The sequence below is a fragment of the Octopus bimaculoides genome, chromosome 1 (assembly GCF_046866305.1).
Source record: "Octopus bimaculoides isolate indiv1 chromosome 1, ASM4686630v1, whole genome shotgun sequence".
NCBI classification, from domain to species: domain Eukaryota; kingdom Metazoa; phylum Mollusca; class Cephalopoda; order Octopoda; family Octopodidae; genus Octopus; species Octopus bimaculoides.
The window spans coordinates 188,384,752-188,410,069 of record NC_142928.1 but is presented as its reverse complement, the minus strand read 5'-3'; the positions used below and the strand labels follow the sequence as shown (position 1 = coordinate 188,410,069).

General features: G+C 36.9%; 1 protein-coding gene across 1 annotated transcript; it reads left to right on the top strand.

Annotated features, from left to right (window-relative positions):
• Positions 1-330: 330 nt before the first annotated feature.
• LOC106883859 (mannose-1-phosphate guanylyltransferase catalytic subunit beta) lies at positions 331-23,549 on the top strand. The gene is made up of 10 exons (XM_014934997.3): positions 331-470; positions 10,140-10,281; positions 11,412-11,492; positions 13,856-13,904; positions 15,693-15,835; positions 17,069-17,227; positions 17,863-17,941; positions 19,580-19,707; positions 21,399-21,581; positions 23,017-23,549. Exons 2-10 carry the CDS (start codon positions 10,153-10,155, stop codon positions 23,146-23,148), a joined length of 1,083 nt encoding a protein of 360 aa, XP_014790483.1. The 5' UTR covers positions 331-470; positions 10,140-10,152; the 3' UTR covers positions 23,149-23,549.
• The last annotated feature ends 1,769 nt before the right edge of the window (positions 23,550-25,318 follow it).

Genomic DNA, 25,318 nt, shown 5'->3' with positions numbered 1-25,318 from the left:
TACTTCGCTGTAATAAGTGGATATTGTCGGGTACCTCTGCTGCGCATATATATGTATGAATGTACGTGTATTTGTAAATGCTTCTGTTTTCGCCGATGTAAATATCAGTAAAAAAGATCCGGTGCTCAACGAGCGAAGTCCTTTACGAGAATAAAGTCCCTCCCATCAAGGTACTGATAGTTCCCTTGCTATTCTTACTGTTAGATATGCTGTAAACCAGATATTGGTTCGCTGAAATCCATAACAAACAGCACAGTTTAGAAACTGTAGTATAAAATAAACAAAACATTAAAAAAAAGAAATCCCCACAAGAAATAAACGCGTAATTTAGTTGCCAAGTGATAAACGTCGGTCCATGTTGATAGGAAAGTTTATTCAGCCTCGTTGTGATGTTACTCGTGGCAGACTGCTGCAAAACCATTTCCTCCACTCTTTATACACAGAACTAACTGGTGCTCACAATATCAAAGGTATTGCTTTATATTTACTCATCTATAATATATATTTATTTATTGATCCTCTTACAAAATTATCTATTTAAATGGTGAAATATATTAAATCTAAATGTAGTTGTATGCGTATTTATTTTACTAATTGCCGGCTTTGTAGCCCGGCCCTCTTAACAACCATATCAACAGGACCCACGCCTCATTAGCAATCATTATTATATTACAACAATAACTCTTTCCAGTTTAGATCTAAGAGATATTATTTCTCACTCTCTTCCTTTGTATTTTCTATGTACTCGTTCGGGGTTCGATTCATAATTAATGGATAAATTTCTTTTAAGCTTTGTTGAATTTGAGTTTTCCTTTGCCTTAATTATTTCTTAGGTGCGTCATGTTAATCATTCGAAGATTCGCTCTTGTTTGTATTTCATAATAGTATCCTATAATATACATTGTGAAAAAGTTTTGCTGCACTTTTCGGGCAGATCATTGACACAATGCCATTGCATCACTTTTCAGTGACAAATTGCAGAAGTGCGACAAAAGTTTTCAACATTTCAGTTTTGCATCTCCATCTATTCTAATTTTATAATTGGCTCATATAATTTTACGATGATGTGATTGTTTCACTTTCAATTCACGAGTAATTTGCCAAGCAAATACAACACTGAAATAATATTTTAGTTGAGCTAAAAGCCAGTATGTTACTATTTGGCCTTTTATTTCCAGATTTTGCTGTCGATTTAAACAAAAAAAAAAATCTATACTTATCTCTTTATTTTTATGTTCTGTGTTCAAATCATACTGAGCTCTACTTCGTCTTTTATCCTGGGATCGACAAAAATTAACTTAAACATCTGCCCCCAAAGTTAATTCTGTTAATTTGTCAGTCAGTGTCCTACAAAAATCTATACGTCACCATCTGCTTTATTGGTTTTATTATTTTTTTTTTCATCTACGTGGATATCAGGGACTAGTTGTAGTTGTTTAGTCCCAGGTCAAATCTGAAAATCTTTTGGTCGACTATTACTTGGTAATTGGTTTATTTCTTGAAAAGTGTAGCCATACATGTATATGTGTGTGCTAAATATTTAACTTTATAGCTAATTACTTGGGGGCAAACTATTTGACAGATTAATCGAATACAATACGTATCCCTCTTTATTCTTGTGGGTCTATCTACCCACCCAGCCATCCTCAATTTGATTCTCAGCCCCTATTCTCTCTCTAGTTACCTTGTATGACGTGTGTACACAGTGACACCTCATCTCTACCAGCCTTTCTTCCTTTCCTGCTCGGGTAGCCATATCCTGTTTTAGTCTCTGTTAATCTTGGTACTCTGTTTTGCACCACGATCGTCTAGAGGTCTTGTCTTGTGAGTTACTTCGTGACCAAGTGCTGGTGCCATGAAAAAAATCACCCAGTACACTGTCAAGTGGCTGGTATTAGGGACAGCAGCCAGCCATAGATATTTTACCCAAGGAAACATTAGAGACTATCGCAACCCTCAGATTAGTTATATTCTGTCTGTCAAACCACCCCGCCCATGCCAGCATGGAACACAGTTAAATGACGATGATTTATATGCTTGCAGTGTATTAGACAAGGCTTAGCGAAGCAAGAATGAATGGTTTTTTTCCTGTCATTAGACCTTGTTATCAGAATAAGCTTGTTTCATTCCACTTGTCTTTACATATCAAAACCAATGAAGCCACTGAAATTACCAAACTTTTGTTCACTGGAAAATGTAAACAATGTCTCCACGTTTTCTCAAGCAGTTTTAATAAAAACTTACGAAAACACATTTCTACACAAAACATCAAAAACAGAACTCGTCATTGAGATGCAATCTTCCACCTATCTTGATCAGTGGTTCTCATAAACATAGATACACATACACACATGTACTTATATGATGGGCTTCAGCATAACTTTCTTCAACTAAATAGAGTTTACAAGGTGTTCGTCAAGGCTTGGTTCTCTCCTATATATCATAGAAAAGTTTAAGACTGGCTGTCCACAATTACTCCGGTATACTGGTCATATAGTTCTCATAGTTGAATCTATAGCAGAATTAGTAACAAAATTCCAGGCGTGGAAGCTAAATCTAGAATCAAGAGGTCTCAAGGTAAACTTTGAAAAGACTAAGTTTTTTTTTTTTTGCCTGTAGACCCTTTTGATTTCTGTTTTACATGGATGGACCCTCATAGCCATTTGATGTTTAAAAAAATCCTTTTATATTTTTATACTTGAATATTATAAAGAATTGTATAAAAAAAAATTAACATATTTTGTATTGTATTGTAGAAGTATAACCAATTTATTGCAGATAAATTTTATCAAAATTTTATACAGACTTGCAAGGGCCATATGGACCCCAGTTGAGAACCACTGATCAGCACCCTTAAATATGTTCTGACTCAAACAGTGGTGACCCATCCAGCCAATGTCAGCTGGGAAAGAAGTTCACTTCACAACCACCTAGTTTCAGGTTCTATATCACAGCATAACACCTTAAGCAAGTGTCTTCTACTATATAGCCTTTCGGTTGATTATTATCATTGTCTTTTAAAGTTCCTCTTTTAACGAGATGTGCCAGTCTTCTCAAATACTGCTTCTCATCAGTCGTTTTGATCCTTTGTCATCACCTCCATGAGGTTCAGAGTCTTGAGATCAATCTTAATCACTTCATTCCATGTTTTCCTCAGTCTCCCTCTTCTGCAAGCGCCATCCATATTAAGTGATTGGCACTTCTTTATGCAGCTCTCTTCATTCATACACATCACAGCTCCATACCAGTGCAGTCATCTATCATGCACACTACATTTGGTTCTTTTTATGTCCAGTTTTTTTCTCACCATATTTGTATTTCGTTGTTCATGTACACTTATGTTGCACATCCAACCAGTGGCAGCTCGTATATAGGCACTGCGGAACTGCAGCACCCCTTATTTCCACTCGATATTATCGATAAAATTCAATATAAAGAGTCCTTTTTTTCTTTAATTCTTTCTTTATACTTGTACATTATAATCCTTAAGCTTAATGTCAGTAGCCATCCCCTAGTTTATTGAAAAAAATGCAAAAATCCTTGTATAGAACTGTGCACTTCACAGTTCCAGCGACGCAGTGTTTGGCGGTTGTGTGCATGCTCACATGTCCAAGATAGGAAGCTTCACGCTAGGGAGAGAGAGCACTGTCATTCACACAGTGCCAACCCCAGTGTGCTGGTGAACGGTAGTGTTTCTTTTTGACTCCATGTGTGTTGTGCTTAAAAATGTGTTTATATTCTTGAATGTGATAAAGTGTAGAATTAGATTATTATCCTGCTTTCAGCTACAGTGTTGCTGCCAGGATTTGAAAAATAGGGCACATTTTCCTCCCTTATTTTGTTATTTAGGGGGTATTTTTGAAAAACAAGTGAACAAATTCACTACCTGGCAGTGGCTAAAATGTGAACCGATCAAGTTTTATGTATAAATTTTCTCTATATGTTTGCTTCCTTTAACACAATATTAAAACAATGACTAAAAATTTTCTGAAATAGCACCCCCACTAATTTTATCTCTATAAGCCAGCACTGCATCCAACAGAATATGCTAGCCTCATTTCTTTCCACTCTTCTCTGCATTCAAGACCCATGTCGCACAACCATGCACCATTGCACTTCTAACACACATCATACATTCTGCCCTTCACTCTGAGAGAAAAACACCTTTGTTGCTAGCCCCGCCAGAAATCACCTCTGACTCTGTTGTACAAATGTCTTGTTTTCAAAAGTCCTGAATTAAAATCTTAGCCAAAATTTATGTTCCTAACTGTAACTTAATGAAAACGAAGTTATTCTACTAAATTCTTTGTTATATTTTTAATTAATTGAAAGAAACACAGTATCTCAACAGAAATATGGTAACAAAAGGGTTAAAGGTTATAATTGAATTTCATTGAATTTGCTTTTACTAAAAGGAATTGTTTAATTTGTATAATGAAAGCAGCATGTTGAGTAAAATGGTCCTTTGAGGAAGAAAAATGTCATCCATTATCATTTCAATGTCTTCTTTTACTTACTTATATGGATCAAATGGGTAGATTTTTGCAGTCATAACCATCATATGATGCTTGTAAAATAAGCAGCATTGTCACACAAGCAATGTCTTTTGTTTCCAATCTTTCATAATAAACACATCTGGCCATGGGAAAATATTACCTTGCTTGGAAACAGGTGAAGGATAGGGCATCCAATAATAGAAAATTGGCATCAGCAAACTCCATCTGACCCATGCAAGCATGGAAAAATGGAAGTTATGTAATATTTAATCTTTTTAAAATAATAAAATAATAGAAACACATATTTATTGTATGGTCTACAAACATGACCTGTTATTTTTGCTTAATTACTAATGACATAGCCCAGCCCATAATTTTCTTTTATCTGCTGGACAAAAAGTTAACCTGTCGTATGTGTGGGTGTGTAATTCTAATGGATTAATCATTGGTTCGCTGCGTCGTGACTGGGAGTGGCAAGGAAGTGTTCATAACTTGGTTGATTTTGTTTGAAGTACACTGGTTTCTTGTTGTGGTTTATATCCTTGGCAAACATGTGGCAAAATATATAATACTAGTATTATAACCTGATTTCATTTGGGTCTACTCAGACCACATTTTAAAGATGAGGAATTTTGCCCTAGAGGACACTCCTTTCAATTGAGCAAACTAAAAGTTGCCATGCAGTCCGTCCTTTTCACAAATACATTAGTAAATAATATACATGCTTTGGTACAAGTATGGCTGTGTGATTTAGGAGTTTGTTTTGCAACCGTTTAGTTTCTGCTTCTGTTGTCTTCAGGTATAACCCTGGACCAATTAAAGCTTTGAAAATGAATTTGGAAGATGGAAATTGAGAAGAAGCCTGTCATATAAGTGTGTGTGTGTAATGTATGTGTTGTGGTGAGAGTCATTGACACCCCTGGGGACTGGAAGAATGGACTAGCCAAACTCTTATAAAGAGTAGCATATTGGTTGAGACGACAGGTCAGTAGAAGTTGTTGAGAGTGCGCTTTAGAGTCTCACGAGTCTGTTAAATTCTATATCCAACATTCATCTAGGATATTATGGCACATAAAAAGCGCCCACTACACTCTTGGAGTGGTTGGTGTTAGGAAGGGCATACAGCTGTAGAAATCATGTTAAAACAGACACTAGAGCACCATGCTGTTCTTGGACCTGCTGAATTCTGTCAAACTGTCCAATCCATACCAGCATGGAATACAAACATTAAATGATGATTATATATACGTGTGTGTCTCTTTGACTAATAATAAACAAACATCACTGGCATAGAAATAGTGTCTTTTGCTTGTAATCTTTTTAAAAATATATCCTGAGTAATGGAAAATATCACCTTATTTGGAAACAGGTGAGGTTCGACCCAGGAAGAGCATCCAACTGTAGAAACTATATCAACAAACTTTGTATGACTTGTGCAAGCATGGAAAAGTAGATCTTAAATTGATTATGATGATGATGATGATACATACCGTTTAAATAGATATGAGCATGTCTAGATATGCAAGTATATGCATGAGAACACATACATAAAACATACAAATCTGCATGCACATACGTACATACATACATACGTACGTACGTACATACATACATACGTACGTACGTACATACATACATACATGCATTCATTCATTCATACAAAAATACCCTGTTGTTGATGTTGAAATCCCAATGGAGGAGTCTTGGATCTAGGTTAAAAACCAGTCCTTTCTTTATTGGCAAGAAATCTTGAAATAAACTGGATAATTACATACATACATACATACTGTAGGCTTCTACACAGTTTCCATTTACCAAATTCTACTTTGATGTATTTGTCAACCTAAGACTATTGTAAAAAAATTATAAACACTCACCCAAGGTACTGCAGTTGTACCCAGAGCCATGCAGTTATTAAGTGAACTTTGTACCCAGATAGCTATGCCTGCTCTTAATTCGTTCTTTACCTTCACACCCATGACTTCACTTGGTCTATCCTTCTCTAAACAAACAAGCATTATGCAAGAGCAGGTTATTGACACTTTGTAATAAAATTTTCTTTTTTAAACAAGTTCAAGTTCAGAAAACCTGTTTAGTACAGTCAGTCTTCTTATAAGAAAGCTATCACCATGAATACCAGTTAAATCTTTAACCCTCACAGCTATGGCTTCACTTAGTTGTGTCATCTAGGTCATTATTGCCATTTAACATCCATGTTCCCTGCTGGTATAGGTTTAACAGTTTCTCAAGATCCAATAGTCCCAAGTACTACATTGTGCCCCAGTGTCTACTTTGGCATGGGTTCTATGGCTGAGGTCTTCATACAGCTTGCATGACTTTGAACCCCAAGGAGAAGGGGTAGTCCATTCTTATTTAAACTGGCCATATCTGGCCCAAATATTCTACCTATTTTAGATTCAAACTGGCCAGATCCAATCTCTCCAAAGGCTACCCCAGGCCATCAATGTAACAAATTTTACATAAGACACATGCCTGCTCAAAGAATTTCATGTTTTTCTGCAATATTTCTAGCTCCAAATGGCTTATCTTTTATATTTAGCACTATGTCTTTCTCCATTTCTACGTTAAGGGTAAAAATAAAGCAACCCTTCAAAACACAACTGATCTTTACACATAGATGCACAGAATAACAGCAATCAAATAACGACAGCGGAATGCACAACAAACATCAGCAATCTGACTGTCGCCTGTACTCTTGACAAGAGATGCCAGTTAATCTTTTACACTTACCAGGCTTGTTTGTATTAGCCCAAGTTGCTGGATAATTTTTCATTCCTTTAAGAATATTGTAGAACGGAAACTTTTCATAGATTGGAATTTAAATCCTAATCTCTATAGAAATTTATTGTTTCAAGAAAACATTGAATTTGAATTACTTATAATTTTTACGATTATAGATAACAACTCAAGCTGTGACTTCTGAGACTGAGTCAGGCATGTGTGAATGAAGTCAAGAGAACGTCTGCTACGAATGATGTTTTCTGACACAGGGCATCTCTAAGATGACCACCAGACACTGAACAAAAATAAATGAACTGCGACCAGGTTCAATAAAAGGAGCCCGAGTTATTGGCTGCAATTACATACTTGAAGTCAGTGTTGGCAGAGATTAAATCAGCTTGTAAATACACGTTCACTTTCCTAAATTTATACTTGGGCTAAGCCCGAGCAGCCCAAATGCCAGAGTTGCCACTGAATCTCTCATACCTACCTTACAAAGTCATTCTAAAATTAAACAATTACATCACTGAAATCTTGAAGCTACAAGATAACGCATGATTAATTCCAAATGATGTGAATAAATAAGGATTACATTTGACAGAGTAATCTGAATGCTAAAGGGTCAAACAAACAAACATTCAAAAGCAGGTTGTTGGTCCTATGCTATAAAACCTTTTTTTTAAATAAGTTTAAGTTCAGTAAACTATTTGGCATAGTCAACCTTATTGGGAGTTGTCACAATAGATGCCAGCTAAGTCAATCCTAATTCTAAATATTTTCATTGAAACATAACCAAAAAGATTTTTTATTTTACTATACTTCAGTTTTGATTTACTTATTTGCTTTATTTATTTTTTTTTTTTACATTTCTGCTTTACTGTTGATGTGTCCTGTATGTTATTTTTTTGTTAGATGTAAAACCTGTCATGGTTTATTTGTTAAGTCAGCCGATTAATATATGTGGTGGTGGTGGTGGTTGTTCAGGTTACCAATCTTACACACATTTTGTTGGTTTGATTATTAAGCTAACGATAGAGCTTTTATGCGGTTGTCCAATATACTAGACATAGCAGCCACATCACGTTCTAATGTCTTTGGAAAATTAGGAGTGGCTGTGTGGTAAGTAGCTTGCTTACCAACCACATGGTTCCGGGTTCATTCCCACTGCATGGCACCTTGGGCAAGTGTCTTCTACTATAGCCTCGGGCCGATCAAAGCCTTGTAAGTGGATTTGGTAGATGGAAACTGAAAGAAGCCTGTCGTATATATGTATGTGTGTGTATATGTTTGTGTGTCTGTGTTTGTCCCTCCAACATCGCTTGACAACCGATGCTGGTGTGTTTACGTCCCCATAACTTAGCGGTTCGGCAAAAGAGACTGATAGAATAAGTACTAGGCTTACAAAGAATAAGTCCTGGGGTCGATTTGCTCGACTAAAGGCGGTGCTCCAGCATGGCCACAGTCAAATGACTGAAACAAGTAAAAGAGTAGATAAATAAATAAAAAGACCTGGTTGACAATATCATCATCATCTTAATATCCACTTTTCCATTCTTGCTTGGGTCAGACAGAATTTATTGAGGCAGATTTTCTACAGCCAGATATTGTTGTCAAACCCTACCTGTTTCCAAATAAGGGAATATTTTCCCATCGCCAGATATGCTTCCACAGAATATTCTAAATGAGTGACATTGGTTTACAACAACTACATCATGTCAAGACAAGAAGACACAAACATGCATATACTCTCCCACCTAACACACACATATACAGGTACACATTATATATACGTATATATAGGCGCAGGAGTGGCTGTGTGGTAAGTAGCTTGCTTACCAACCACATGGTTCCGGGTTCAGTCCCACTGCGTGGCACCTTGGGCAGGTGTATTCTACTATAGCCTCGGGCCGACCAAAGCCTTGTGAGTGGATTTGGTAGACGGAAACTGAAAGAAGCCCGTCGTATATATGTATATATATGTATGTGTGTATATGTTTGTGTGTCTGTGTTTGTTCCCCCAGCTTCGCTTGACGACCGATGTTGGAGTGTTTGCGTCCCCGTAACTTGGCGGTTCGGCAAAAAGAGACTGATAGAATAAGTACTAGGCTTACAAAGAATAAGTCCTGGGGTCGAATTTCTCGACTAAAGGCGGTGCTCCAGCATGGCCACAGTCAAATGACTGAAACAAGTAAAAGAGTAAAAGAGATATAAATATATTACAATGAAAATACATGCATATTAATATTCTTAAGTTATTACACCTGGAAATGTACAGAACAAGCATATAACTAACATGGATAGATTCCTGTTGTTGAGATCTATCATATAAGCTAAAATAAAATATAGATTTATTTAAAAAGAAAAAATATTTGGACTCAAAAGTCAATTTCAGGCGTTATTCTCCTATTTGTGACCTCACATATTTGACTCAAGCCTTTTTTCTACTGAACCATTCAAGTTTTTTAACTAGAAATGTAGCTTATGATGTGACCAATCTAAAAATGTAAACATCATTTAATTTGGTTAAAGACTGAGTTATTGATAAAGCCTACAAGTGGTTGTGAGTGAGTAAATATTCACACACTACCACGTGTGAATGATAATTTTTGTAATGGTTGAACACCGAATTGATAGACAAATTTTATGACATTCCAAGGTTCGAAACCCAAGGTTGAACAACAAATTGAAAGACAGTTTCTGACAACCAGTTCCACTCACAAGGCCTCAGTCAGCTCGGGGCTGTGATAACAGACACATATCCAAGGTGCCATGTAGTGGAATTGAACCCAAGACCATGTGCTTGGGCAATGTATATGTGTATAGAGGTGAAACAAGGCATGTCTATTTACGAACATGGTTGTAAGTAAACCTTGTGTAATTGCAGTTTCTTTGCTATTTCAGATCCCTTGCAGCAATGAAGGCCCTTATACTTGTCGGAGGTTATGGCACCAGGCTTCGGCCCCTTACATTAAGCCATCCGAAACCTTTAGTTGAGTTTGGAAACAAACCAATGCTGCTCCATCAAATTGAAGCTCTTGTTGAGGTAAGTAGTGTGTGTGTGTGTGTGTTCGTGTGGTGTACTGTGTGTGTGTATGTGTACATGCACAGTGTGTGTGTTCGTGTGGTGTACTGTGTGTGTGTATGTGTACATGCACAGTGTGTTTGTGTGCTGTGTGTGTATGAGTGTGTGCACACTGTATATATGTGTGCATGGATTGCGTGTGTACTGTGTGTGCACACTGTGTGTATATGTGTGTGGATTGCGTGTGCTTGTGTTTGCGTGTGTGCATGTGCATGTGTGCTGTGCGTGTGTTGTGTATGCTGTGATGATGTCTATCGTCTGCCCCTTTATTCATTTACCGGATGGGTCTCAGGACCCTAGTTGGGGTCAGGGGGTGAAAAATCAGTTAATAAAGTGTGCAAATGTGAGTTAGTTTGATGCAAGGTTGATGGGAAAAAAATTCAAATATTTTATCATAGAGCTAAATGAATAGATGTGTGTGTGTGTGTGTAAGGGAGAAATGTTTTGGTTGAACTCCAAATATCTGCTTAAATTCATTACTTCCCTTTATTTTCTCACTTCTGTCTACCTATGAGAAGGTGCTGAAAAGTTCCTGGCTTTGATGGTTTCATGAAAGGCCTGGTTGAAGGCCCAAACTTCTGAATTCTTTTACAGGGCTTAGAAAAACTGAAAGATGACTGCAATAATTGTGTGAAAATCATAATTAACTAATCCCCTTGTATTTCCTTTCACCCAAAGCCAGGAACTTTTCAGCTATTGAATCAAGGGTTTTATTTAAAGTATATATATATATATATATATATATATATATATATATATATGTATATATATATATATATATATATATATATATATATATATATATATATATATATGCATGTATTGATGTGTCTGGGTTTGATTTATTGAACTAAATGTGGTGCTCCAGCATGGCTGCAGTCAAATGACTGAAACAAGTAAAAGAACATATATATATATATATATATATATATATATACAGTTAAAAACCTGAAAAAAAAAACCTTAATTTATAACAATTTTTGACTGCTGGTGCAAAAGTAAAGATGGCATACAATAGGCTTGCTCGATGGAAGCAAGTATTTTTGAATTCCTTGTTTTTGAAATCTTTATTTTCATTTTGACCATTTCAGGCTGGTGTAAGACACATAATTTTGGCTGTTAGTTACAGAGCTGATCAAATGGAAGATGAGTTAAGACATTTAGAAAAAGTGGTAAGTAACATATGGCATTTTGTTTATTATTATTATTATTTCCTCCATTATTATTGTTGAGAATTAAGATTTTTGGATTCACTTGTTGTACATTAATGAATACCTAGCAATGGCAGGCATTAATGCCATTGCTAGGAATGCAGAAGACATATGAATCCAGATTTGAGCTGGGAATATATTTCCTCCTTCTCCTCTTCCTCCTCCTCGTTATCATTGTCATCACTGCCTTCAACATTATTATCAATATCATCATCATCATTATAGTCTATGACATGTGAGAAGTTCCTCATCATTGGACCTGGTGATGGTCCTGTCACACATCCCATTTCATCAGCAATCTTGACTCCTCTATTCTCTGTCAGGGTCTCAAGCCATAATTTTGAAAGAATATCTATTGTTCATCCTCCTACGAGTCAGTTCCCAGATCATGGGATGGATTTGACTTTCGTGTAATTCTAAAAGTTTTGTTTAGCTCCTTACGCCTCACACTCACACTCAGCTGAGTTGAGGGTGTCTTGTCTTGCAAGTTATTTGCTGAACTGCTTCACTGGTACCAGTACCATGAAAGAAGCACCCAGTACATTCTGTAAAGTGGCTGGCATTAGGAAGGGCATGCAGCCATAGAAACCCTGTTGTGACAGCAACAGCAACTGTCACAATATGGGTTCCTTCTTTTTAGAATGCTAATTTCTATTATTGATTAGTCTACTTTCCAACTAAAAAGCACCATCCGAACATGATCGTTGCCAGTAACCCCTGACTGGCTCTTGTTCCGGTGGCGTTTAAAAAGTATCATCCGCACATGGCTGATGCCAGTACCCCCTGGCTAGCCCCCATGCTGGTAGCACAGAAAAAGCACTATCCGAACGTGATCAATGCCAGGCCCACCTGACTGGCTCCTGTGCTGGTGGTACATAAAAAGCACCCACTACACTCTCGGAGTGGTTGGCGTTAGGAAGGACACTCAACTGTAGAAACATTGCCAGATCAGATTGGGGCCTGGTGCAGCTGCTGGCTCTCCAGACCTCAGTCAAACCATTCTACCCATGCCAGCATGGAAAACGGATATTAAACGACGATGATGATGACTTTCTACTGTTATCTTTTATCTTTTTACTTGTTTTGGCCATTAGGCTACGGCCATGCAGGATGGTACTTATGCTTTCAGTCTCTTTTGCTGAACTGCTAAGTTACAGGAATGTAAACACATCCATACACACATACCTGCACAGGACTTCTTTCAGTTTCTCTCTACCAAATTCACTCACAAGGCTATAGAAGAAAGACACTTGCCCAAGGTGCCATGCAATGGAACTGAACCCTGAACCATGTGATTGAAAAGCAAGCTTCTTATCGCAAGCCATGCCTGCATCGGTGTAAGGGAAAGCATTGAAGCAGCTCTGTGACTCACAATACTTATTTACAGATTTTATCCGAGGAATCCTAATTAGTTTCCTTAATTCAATGACTGGCACCCATGCCAACGTCGTCTCCTTCATTGGACACGAAACTCAGTTTGCGAAGACTTATTGGGGCAAGCGAAAGCGGAATCGGGATGGCACCTGTGCCCAGCGTCGCCTTTCTGGCACTTGTGCCCATGACATGTGTAAGGATTTTCGAGCGAGCTCGTTGCCAGTGCCCCTGGATTGGCTCTTGTGTGGGTGGCACATAAAATATACCATTTGAGCGTGGCCGTTGCCAGTACCGCCTGACTGGTCTTCGTGCGGGTGACACGTAAAAGCACCCACTACACTCTGAGTGGTTGGCGTTAGGAAGGGCATCCAGCTGTAGAAACTCTGCCAGATCAGATTGGAGCCTGGTGTAGCCATCCGGTTTCACCAGTCCTCAGTCAAATCGTCCAAACCATGCTAGCATGGAAAGCGGACGTTAAACGATGATGATGATGATGATGCAAATAAATTTTTTTTTCTCATTAGTTAGTCTTTAAAATATTTAATCTTTTATCCTTTCAAATGATATACGAATCTCATTATTCGATTAATCAAGTTTTATTCACATCAATTAAAAAGAGACCCTCGAAGCCACTCCTTGATGGTTTTTATTTGCAAGTTTAACCCTTTAGCATTTAAACTAGTCACATTCGGCCAAATTATTCTATCTTGCTTCTCTTCAAACCAACCTAATCTGGCCTCTCACACCTGCTCTACAATATCATATTAAAACTAAACAATCACATAATCTAAATCTCAAAACTATGAAATTGTGTATGATTATTACAGATAAATAGACAGATAAATAAGCATTACATTTGAAAGAGTGATCTGAATGCTAAAGGGTTGATTTTGATGACTCTTAACCATTTTGCTTTGTTCATCTTTAAAATCTACATTATCTTCTCATAGATGGATATTCGAATCACTATATCACAAGAGAAGGAACCATTAGGAACAGGTGAATATGAGCAGTTTATATAATCTTCATGAATTTTATACAGTTTTATTAAAATAAAGAGTTTTATTGATTAATGTAAATCAATTAGTTTTTATTCTGCTTTACTGCTGTTGTTTTATAAGATCAGTTTTGGGAAACTTTGTGAAGAAAATAGAATAAATGTAGATATAATCTTTTATCTCTTACTTGTTTCAGTCATTTGACTGCGACCATGCTGGGCCACTGCCTTGAAGAAATTTAGTTGAACAAGCCAACCCCAATACCTGTTTTTTTTTTTTTTTGAAAGCCTGGTACTTATTCTGTTGGTCTCTTTTGCTGAACTGACAAGTTACTGAGACATTAACACATCAACAGTGATTGTCAAGCAGTGGTGGGGGACAAACACAGACACAAAGGCATGCACACATGTGTATCTCTTCGAAACGCCGGTGTTAAAATGGGGGTAGCTGATGAAGGAAAATGTTCTCTATGTGGCTTGTGTGTTTTCTGTACTCTGGTTATTATTATTTTCTTGTCTACGTTTTGTTTGCAATGTCCTGTACCCAGATATACACCTATATATACAGGTAGACATAGGTATGCATATACCTGTATGTATATATGCATATACTCATTTATTATTTGTTTTATATATATATATATATATATATATATATGAGACAGGCTTCTTCTGGTTTCTGTCTACCAAATCCACTCATAAGGTTTTGGTAGGCTTGAGGTTGTAGTAGAAGACACTTGCCCGAAGGTGCTATGCAGTGGGACTGAACCTGGAACCATGTTGTTTGGGAAGCAATCATCTTACTACATAGTCACACCTGTGCCTATATAGATTGATACAATTTTACTTCTTTATTGTATATCTGTATGTATGGCTGGCATGTCCCTTCTTTCCTTATACTACCATCATTGTCTCTTTACCAATGAAATTCCTTGTTATTTTGGAGATTATTTATGTTCTGCCATCCAAAGGCTGTGAGTTGGCAGAACTCTTAGAACATTGAATAAAATGCTTTGCAGTATTTTTTCTGATTCATTATGTTCTGAGTTCAAGCAGCTGTCTGGCTTTTGTGCCAGTGGCACGTAAATAGCACCATTTGAGCGTGATCGTTACCAGCGTCACCTTGCTGGCACTTGAAAAGAAATTCGAGCGGGGTCGTTGCCAGTGCCGCTGGACTTGCTCCTGTGCAGGTGGCATGTAAAATACACCATTTGGGCATGGCCGTTGCCAGTACCGCCTGACTGGCCTTCGTGCCGGTGGTACGTAAAAGCACCCACTACACTCTCTGAGTGGTTGGCATTAGGAAGGGCATCCAGCTGTAGAAACTCTGCCAAATCAGATTGGAGCCTGGTGCAGCCATCTGGTTCACCATGCTAGCATGGAAAGCGGACGTTAAACGATGATGATGATGATGAAAATGGCCATATCTAGCCTAAATATCCTGCTGGTCCTATGTTTAAGCTGGTCAAATTTGGCTTCTCACACCAACCTTACACTATAATTCTAAAAAGAAACAATCAACATCATTGAAAAATCTTGAAGCTACAAAATAATGCAGGGGTTCCCAACCTGTTCTCCACAGACCCCTCGTGGTTCACAGACCTCTGGTGGTCCACAGATCCTCAGAATGTTGGATTTCTGATCATAAGGCCATTGATTTAATTTCTAGCATTGTATTTATTTCAAGAGAAATATCAATAACAAAAGGGTAAATAAATGATCTTACAAATATAATTTATACTTTTTTTCTCTGCATGTTTTTTTAAACTGTGTGTTTTTCCTTTGTATAGCTGGACCTCTAGCTTTGGCACGTGATCACTTATTAGAAGACGACCAGCCTTTCTTTGTCCTCAATAGTGACATCATATGTGACTTTCCATTCAAAACAATGATACAGTTTCACAAAGACCATGGTCGAGAAGGGACAATTGCTGTGAGTATTAAGATAGTTCTTCTGGCCATGTATTTATATCCATGTCAATATTGGTTTGTATATAATTGATCAAAATGTATAGATTGTTGTGCTTATAGGGTAACTCTCTTCAAATATTATTATTATTGTTAGCTTGTTAGCATACTGGGTGAAATGCTGAGTGGTGTTTTGTCTGTCTTCACGTTCAGAGTTCAAATGCCACAGGGTTCAACTTTACTTTTTATATACATTATTTACATTATTTACATTTGATGGATATTTGTCCTCATCTTGCTTGTTGTTAACACAACGTTTTGGCTGATATAACCTCCAGCCTTCTTCAGGTGTCTTGGGGAAATTTCAAACCTGGGTTCTCATTCCTCAGGTATTTTTCGTCGTCGTCATCGTCATCACTGCTGCCGGCCTCCTCCTCCTCCTCCTCATCATCATCATCACCATCATCATCATCATTGTTATTATTGTTATTCAGGTCACTGCCTGGAATTGAACTCGGAATCTTGTGGTTAGTAGGCTGTGCTCTTAACCACTACGTCATATGCCCATGGGCAAATGGCGTAGTGGTTAAGAAGTGGGTTAGTTGATTACATTAAGAGGTAGGTTAGTTGATTACACTAACTCCTGAAAGGCTGAGTTGACCTCTGCTGAATTTGAACTCGGAATGTAGCAACGAGTGAAATACCATGTTTCATCCAGTGTGCTAATGATTCTGCCAGCTCGTCACCTTATTATTATTATAATAACAATAATAATAATAGCTCCTTTGATTCTTATTTTACTCTGCTGGATCCTCATAGCCATTCAATGTTGAAAAAAATCCTGTAATATTTTTATAATTAAATATTATTAGAAATTGTATAAAAAAAAAAAATTAAAATCTTTTATGTGTTGTAGAAGTATAAACAATTTATTGCGCATAAACTATAACTAAATCTCATGTTGACCCAAAGGGTCATAAATGAACCCTGGTTGGGAACCACTGCTTTAGATGATATAATTCTTCCTTTCTTGCACCATCAGGTTAATGAATAAAGTCTTATGATTTCCTTGACAAATGCTATGTACTAGTCATTGGAATTTTCCTTTCCTTACAAGACATTATCTTCTTGGTTAAATACAGACAAGTTTCTTATAAGCACTGGCACAGACCATAAATAATTTCCTAATTTCTTTGGATTGTATTTTTTTTTTCCAAAACATCACCTCAGTTTTTAATGTATTTTGTTTAATCAATAGGTTACCAAAGTAGAAGAGCCATCCAAATATGGCGTTGTGATTTATGATGGAGAAACTGGAAGGATACACGACTTTGTAGAAAAACCCCAAGAATTTGTATCCAATAAGATCAACGCCGGAATGTATGTTTTTAGCACATCAGTATTGAAGAGAATTCAGGTAAGTTAATATCTTTAATATTTATTCAATTTTTTTTTCTAAACATCTTCAGTTTTATCTCACTTATTCAACCATCATCATTTAACATGTATTTTTCCAGGCTTGCATGGGTTGGACAGAATTTGTTGAGGCAGATTTTCTATGGTTAGATGCCCTTCTAATCACCAACCCTCACCTGTTTCTAAGTATGGTAATATTTCCCCATGAACAAACGTATTTTTCTTTATAGATGACTGGAAACAAGCAACATCACTTGTATGAAGTCGTTTACAGCCACCTCATGATGTGTTACACAATAACAGACACACATACATTTATAAGACGAACTTCTTTTAGTTTCCATCTACCAAATCCACTTACAAGGCTTTGGTTGACACAGGGCTATAGTAAAAGACACTTGCCCTGGGTACTGTACAGTGAGACTGAACCCAAAACCACATGGTTGGGAAGCTAACTTCTTAACCACACAGCCATGTCTGCAGCTATTCTGTGTATAAATTTCATTGTTCTAATTATTTTAATGAAATAAATTGAAAGTAAATGAAATTAAAATATACAGACCAGGTTTGCTCTTTAAGTAAAATTTTTGCTACACTACAAAATTCTGAGTAAAATTTTATTTTTCAACATTTTAGCTAAAACCAACGTCTGTAGAAAAAGAAGTTTTCCCCTTTATGGCTAAGGATGGAAATCTTTATGCTATGGAACTTGAAGGTTAGTTTTCTCTTTTTTATTTCTTCGTTAGTTTCCATTGAGTAATTAATAATGGCCAAAGAGTGATGTGGTGAGCTGGCAGAATTGTTAGCACACTGGACAATGTGCTTAGTCACATGTCGTCTGCTTTTACATTCTGAGTTCAAATTCCGCTGAGGTCAACTTTACCTTTCATCCTTTTGGGGTGGGGTCGATAAAGTAAGTATCAGTCAAATGCTGGGGTCAATGTAATCAACTAGCTTCTTGCTTTAAAATTTCAGGCCTTCTGCACAAAGAAAAAATATTATAAATAGATGTCCTAGGGAGCTATCTAACTATTTTAGCACCAGTTCTCAAACTGACAAATATCAGTCCCCCACCCTCCTTTTGCAAAAATAAATAAATATATATATATATATTTTATTTGTTTCAGTCATTTGACCGTGGCCATGCTGGAGCACCGCCTTTAGTCGAACAAATCGACCCCAGGACTTATTCTTTATAAGCCTAGTACTTATTCTATTGGTCTCTTTTGCCAAACCGCTTAGTTATGGGGACATAAACACACCAACATCGGTTGTCAAGCGATGGTGGGAGGACAAACACAAACACCCTATGATGATGATGAGGACGATGGGCTTCTTTCAGTTTCTGTCTACCAAATCCACTCACAAGGCTTTGATCAACTTGAGGTGATATTTGAAGACACTACCCCATGTGGTTTGGGAAGCCAACTTCTTACCACACAACCACACCTGTGCTTATATGATTCATTTTTTATCACCATGGTGTTGGACAAATTTAAAAAGGTTAAAATCATCTCAATTTTATTAAGCATGATAATTTGTAACTTCCTTTTCAGTCCTAACAGGAAATCCCAACTAGATCTGTTTCCTATGAGAAATAGTTTTGTTGTGTTAACATATTTAATACAGAGAACATCAAAAAAGTTTCGTGGTGAGTAAAAAATACAGTAAATATGGGAGTGGATACTATTTTGGTCTCCATTTTCAACTTCTTCAGTTATACAAATACTTCTTTGTACTTCCCCAAGTAAAGTACCATTTCACATCCTAGGACTTATAAGGTTGGTTACCCTGTTTCTGTAACCCATCTGAATGGGATGTTAGTCCGTTGCAGAGTTAGTCATCTACAGTTGGGTGGATTGGAGCAATATGAAAGGAAGGTGTTTTTCCCAAGTAATGATAAAAACATAAATATTTCTATAGGTGCAGGTGTGGCTGTGTGGTAAGAAACTTGCTTCCCAACTACATGGTTCTGGGTTCAGTCCCATTGCATGGCACCTTAGGCAAATGTCTTCTATTATAACCTCAGGCCAACCAAACCCTTGTGAGTGGATTTGGTAGAGGGAAACTGAAAGAAGTCCGCTATATGTCTGTGTGTGTGTATGTCTTTGTGTCTATCCCCCACCACTGCTTGACAACTGGTGTTGGTTTGTTTATGTTCCTATAACTTAGCAGGGGAATAAGTGCCAGGCTTAAAAAAAATATTTAGTACTAGAATCGATTGGTTCGACTAAAAATATTTTTCAAGATGGTGCTCCAGCATGGCCACAGTCTAATGACTGAAACGAGTAAAAAATGTAAGGTAATGTGTGTTGAAATTTTAATTACCAAATTTATTTAATTACTTTTGCAGGATTCTGGATGGATGTAGGTCAACCGAAAGATTTTCTGACTGGAATGTGCCTTTACCTTAGCTCTCTGAAACAGAAAGCTCCTGAAAAACTTTTTGATGGAGAAGGAATTGTTGGTAATGTACTAATTGTAGGTGGATTTGTATTTTGGTCAACTTTTTGTATTGAGGTCTTGGTATATTGCAATTTCAAAAATATCATTTTGAATCTTTTGGAAATATTTCTCTTTTATGTATTCCTTCTTCTAATGACAATGGCTTGTATCTTATGGAGCTTGAAAAAAAAAACAAAAATAAGGAATGAAGTGTACACTGGATTGTTATCATGATCTGTGCCCTTCCCTTCAAATAAGGAGCCTTATACTCATGTTTGAAACCGATCATACTCATCATTGTTTTGTATCTGCAAATATTATAAGTTCTTCAAATAATTTGAAAGTTTACATGAGAGTGATACTTAGAGATTTTCATCTTTGTCCTCATCATCTTCATCATCGTCGTCGTTTTCACGTCCACTTTTCTATGCTTGCATGGATCAGACAGAAGTCATTAAAGCAGATGTTGTGTGGCCAGATGCTCTTCCTGTTGCCTACCCTCACCCCTTTCCAAGCAAGGTAATATTTCCTCATGGCCAGATGTTTTCCAAGGAAGACTAGAAAGAAACAACCTCACTTGTATGACAATGAGACTCGTTTACAACCATCGTGCAAATGTCAAAACAAGGGTATGCACAAACATACATTACTTATATGTTGGGCTTCTTTCAGTTTCCGTCTACTAAATCCACTTACATGGCTTTGGTTGACCTGAGTCTATAGTAGAAAACACTTGCCCAAGGTGTCACATACTGGGATTGAACTCCAGAACTCAGAAAGCTAGCTTCTTTAACCATGCAGTAACACCTGTGCATATAGCTACATCTGTGACTATAACCATGCTTGTCTTACGATTTTTAGGCTAAAATTGATATTCAATATACATAGATGTACATCATCATCGTTGTTTAACGTCTGCTTTCCATGCTGGCATGGGTTGGACGGTTTGACTGAGGACTGGCGACCCAGAAGGCTGCACAAGACTCCAATTTGATCTGGCAAAGTTTCTACAGCTGGATGCCCTTCCTAATGCCAACCACTCCGAGAGTGTAGTGGGTGCTTTTACATACCACCACCACAAAGGGGCAGTCAGGCGGTACTGGCAATGACCATGCTTAAAAGGTGTTTTTTACGTGACACCTGCATGGGAGCCGATCCCGCAGCATTGGCAACGACCACGCTCAAATGTCGTTTTTTATGTGCCAGTAAGGCAACGCTAGCAGCGATCACACTCAAATGGTGCTTTTTATGTGCCACCAGCACGGGAGCCAGTCAGCGGCCCTGGCAACAATCACACTCGGATGGTGCTTTTAACGTTCCACTGGCACAAGTGCCAATCAGGCAGTACTGTCATCGGCCATGTCAGCGATTTTGATTTCACTTGCCTCAACAGGTCTTTGCAAGCAAAGTTTATTGTCCAATGAATGAAGAGTACTCATAAGTGGGCTGGTTATACACCATTGGCATAGGCCACAGGTTATTGTTTCACTTGGCTTGTCTGGTCTTCTCAAGCACAGCATATCTCCAAAGGTATTGGTCACTAGTCATTGCCTTGGTGAGGCCCAATGTTTGAAGGTTATGCTTCACCACCTCATCCCAGGTCTTCCTCGGTTTACCTCTTCCACAGGTTCCCTCAACTGCTAGGGTGTGACACTTTTTCACATTTGTTGATATTTTGATTAAATGTTTCAAATATTGAATTTCTACCGAAATATTCTTTTTTGCAGGATTCCACTGCTCAAATTGGCAAGAAGTGTAGAATAGGTCCAAATGTCACAATAGCGCCAGGTGTTATCATTGAAGATGGTGTTTGCATAAAACGGTGCACAATTCTAAAAGATGCTCACATAAAATCTCATTCCTGGCTGGAGTCATGCATCATTGGTTGGAAATGCATCGTAGGACAGTGGGTAAGTCAGCATTTTATGTTCTATCATCATTGTCATAGTTTCAATGTCCACTTTTCCATGCTTAGACGAAATTCTTTATGGCAAATTTTCTATGGCAAGCTGTCCTTGTCACCACCCATCACTTGCTGCTCAGTAAGGTAATATTTCCCTTAGTCCATTGAATACGGACATCCCAATTGCCAGACATATTTCCTCAGAAGATTCTTGAAGAATTACACTGCTTCTATGACTGACATTCTTTTACAATTAAGAATGTCAAACTAAAGGATCTTGAAAACATACCCACACCCACCATACACACACACACTCACACATACATATGTATCATCATCATCATCATCATCATCGTTGTTGTTTAACGTCCGCTTTCCATGCTGGCATGGGTTGGATGGTTTGACTGAAGACTGGCAAACCAAGATTTGAAAGTTGTAAAAAAGCAGATGACAACATCATCATCATCGTTTAACGTCCGCGGAATGTGAACTCAGAAAGTAAAGACGGACGAAACGCTGCTAAGCGATGCCAGTCCTCCTCAATCATTTTGCTCGGGCTTGCGCAGATACTAGTTAACTTGAACGACGAAGCCGTTATTATTGCAGAACGTAAATAACATGATGAAATACCGTTTAATAAAAACACAAACTTGATCGTGCATTAAGGGTTCAACAATACATAAGGCAATGCTATAGATAAAGTAACATTTCCTAGGTTCACATTTGATGGCCATCATGCTGTTCCGCTTTAAGGACAAAGGGAATAGGACCCTAAAGAGTATGAAAGCAACATCAAATCTTGGTCCACCATCACCAAACCAGGATATAAGGAGGTGCTTAAAATTTGCTACATTTGACAAAATTGTGGAAAATTGATTCAGAGGTGCAGAAAAGGTGATCAAAATAGCAATGAGGTATATGATAACTTGTTTCTGATTGGTTGAAATTTGCAGCAGAGGAGTGACTTTTGTTACTGTTAGTGTTGCCGCTGTTGTTGCTGTTGCAACATATATATTGCACAATGAAAACATTACCTGGTTTGGTACAGTGGGTTGATGTATTTATTATATTAAACATTGGAGAGTGAACTTGTTAACCATTCAGCCATGCCAGCAGATGTTTTCCTAGGAAAATTGGAAGCAAACAACCCCACTTGTATAACAGTGATGCTCATTTACAACCACCATGTCAAGACAAGGGTACACACACACACATACACATGCAATTGGTTTCTACACAGTTTCCATCTACTGAATTCACTCAAAATGCTTCGATCAGCCTTGGGCTGTAGTAAAAGACACTTGCCCAAGGTGCTGCACTGTGGAATTGAACCTGAGACCACATGGTTGGAAAGCAAGCTTCTTAGCCACACAGCCATGTCTGAACATGTAATTTATTATTAGCTTATCATGTTGCTGACAATGTCACTGTTTTTATTTCAGGTTCGCATGGAAAATGTGTCAGTACTTGGAGAAGATGTAATTGTTAAAGATGAACTTTATATCAATGGTGGTCGAATTCTTCCACACAAAGCTATATCTGTATCGGTTCCAGAACCTCAAATTATTATGTAAATCCAAGAACTGCTGGAGAGAAAGAATTCCATGCTGGACAACAACAACAGAATTTCCATTGAAAATTGTCAACCTTTATTTTTAATAGTAATAATTAATTTTGTTTGTATTTTCATTTTCAGGATTATTTTAATTTCACTATCATTTCCACATCGGTTTAAAAAAATTTTTTTTTTGTAAGAAATACGTTCTCTTTTCTTAAACCTCTCAATATATTTCTTTCATATTAACTGCTGCTCTCAGGTCTAGAAGTATGTTGGGAAGAAAAAAAAATCATTTGTTATACATTATAATTCGATTTTCATGGTGGAGCTTGAAGTAGATAAAGCTACAAACAATATCTTGTAAATACAGGAATAAAAAAAAGAACCCTTCGGACAGAAAAAGTTTTTTTAACCCTATATTCACTTGCTTTTGTTTATAGATTTATCTGTTTTGATTACCACTGTTAAAATTGAATTATTTCATGTCTCTCAAAGTTTCTGAATTTTAAATTATATTTTCTAAACAAACAGACCAATAGCCGTGAGGGTAAGGTATCTGACGACATAGTGAGCACATATTCACAAATTTAAGCATTTACTATAAACTTTGTATTTCTACTTTTAGATTAGGTATGTTAATTTATGTTTTCCATTGCCTGTTTTACAAACTTGCATTATGGTTCTTCTCTTATGTCATGGTTGAATTGTTAGTAATAAGGAACAGTTAAAGACAAGTGCTCCAGCAATAAACCAAGATCCTAGTTTACAAGAAGAACTTGAAGTTGTCCGCCAATGTAAGACAATGAAAATGAAGACAAACAAATATGCCCAACTTCTCATTAGTTTAATTCCTCCCATTTCCTTATTGTTTAGGTCAATCTTCTTCAAAGGTGTGAGCCATGTCCAATATTCAAACACAGTTTGTAAATCAATCACTACATTATTCAACACATTCTTCCTTTTTTTTAAGATAAGATAGGAACCTGGCTGCTGTTTCTAGCATGCCTATTGACACTGTTGGACAGCGGTGGCTAAACTATGGCTCACAAGCCACATGCAGCTCTTGGTGCTGCTATACATGACTTCTAATATAATATTGGGTTTCAGTGCTATTTTGTCCTAAAACACTATTCTCTAGAGATGCAGAAACAAAAGGAAAGTTATAAGCTCTCTCTCTCTCTCTCTTACCATATATATATATATATATATATATATATATATATATACATATATACATATACAAAGTACAGATTTATAGTTTATTAGTCATGTGTGAATTATTGAATGACAATGGAACAAGAGATTTATGTAATCCTCTTGAATTTGATTATGTAATTTCTGTTCTGTTGTCATTCAATAATTTGTATTACACTATATATTAACTCTGTCTTGCCCAAATACTTTATTGTAAAGTACATGTATATTGAGTTCTAACAACAGGTTATTAATGTTGTTATGCCTAAATGAAATTATATATATATATTATATATAATAATAATAATATTAGGGATAAAATCCAAAATTACAGGTAAAAACTCAATTAAAATCAATTTATTAAAAATTAAAATTAAATTAAGTTTCACAGTATAAAATATATATAAATATATAGTATTAGGGAAAAGAACTATATATATAAATGTAGTCATTTTATTATCTTGATCTTATGATATTTACTTTGTATTATATTATACTTATTTATTGTACTTTTAATTATAAATTTTTTCTATATGTGACAGTGGATTTTCATCGATGAGTTCATAAACCTTGGTTCTTTTCCCTCATACTATATATTTATATACATAAATATATAGGGATTGACAGTAACCTGCTTCTCCGACGATTCCCTGCCCTGCATATCTATATTTATATACATATATATATATATAGTAAACCATGTTGGCAAAATAACATAGTCTGCCATAGACACCTGTGCTTTGGTTCTTTCTTTCTTTTTCTTTTCTTCCTTTTTTTGTCACTTTTGCTATGAATTAAATTAATGAATTCAACGGGATACACCGTCTGCAAGTAGTTGGGTTCAGCATATTATCCTCCATTTTCTAATTGTTATACAAATTTTGGGTAAAACCTCCACTTTTACCCGCTCCCATTGATTGCACCTAGTATAGCACTAGTGTAGCAATAATTGGGTACCCTCCCAGCAGTATACTGGATAGATACTATCCCTT

Excerpts from the sequence above, each read along its gene's own strand:
- LOC106883859 (XM_014934997.3), top strand. The coding sequence starts at position 10,153 with ATGAAGGCCCTTATACTTGTCGGAGGTTATGGCACCAGGCTTCGGCCC. Across the intron at positions 13,905-15,692 it reads GAAGGAACCATTAGGAACAG|CTGGACCTCTAGCTTTGGCA; the intron begins GTGAATATGAGC and ends TCCTTTGTATAG. Across the intron at positions 17,942-19,579 it reads TTATGCTATGGAACTTGAAG|GATTCTGGATGGATGTAGGT; the intron begins GTTAGTTTTCTC and ends TTACTTTTGCAG.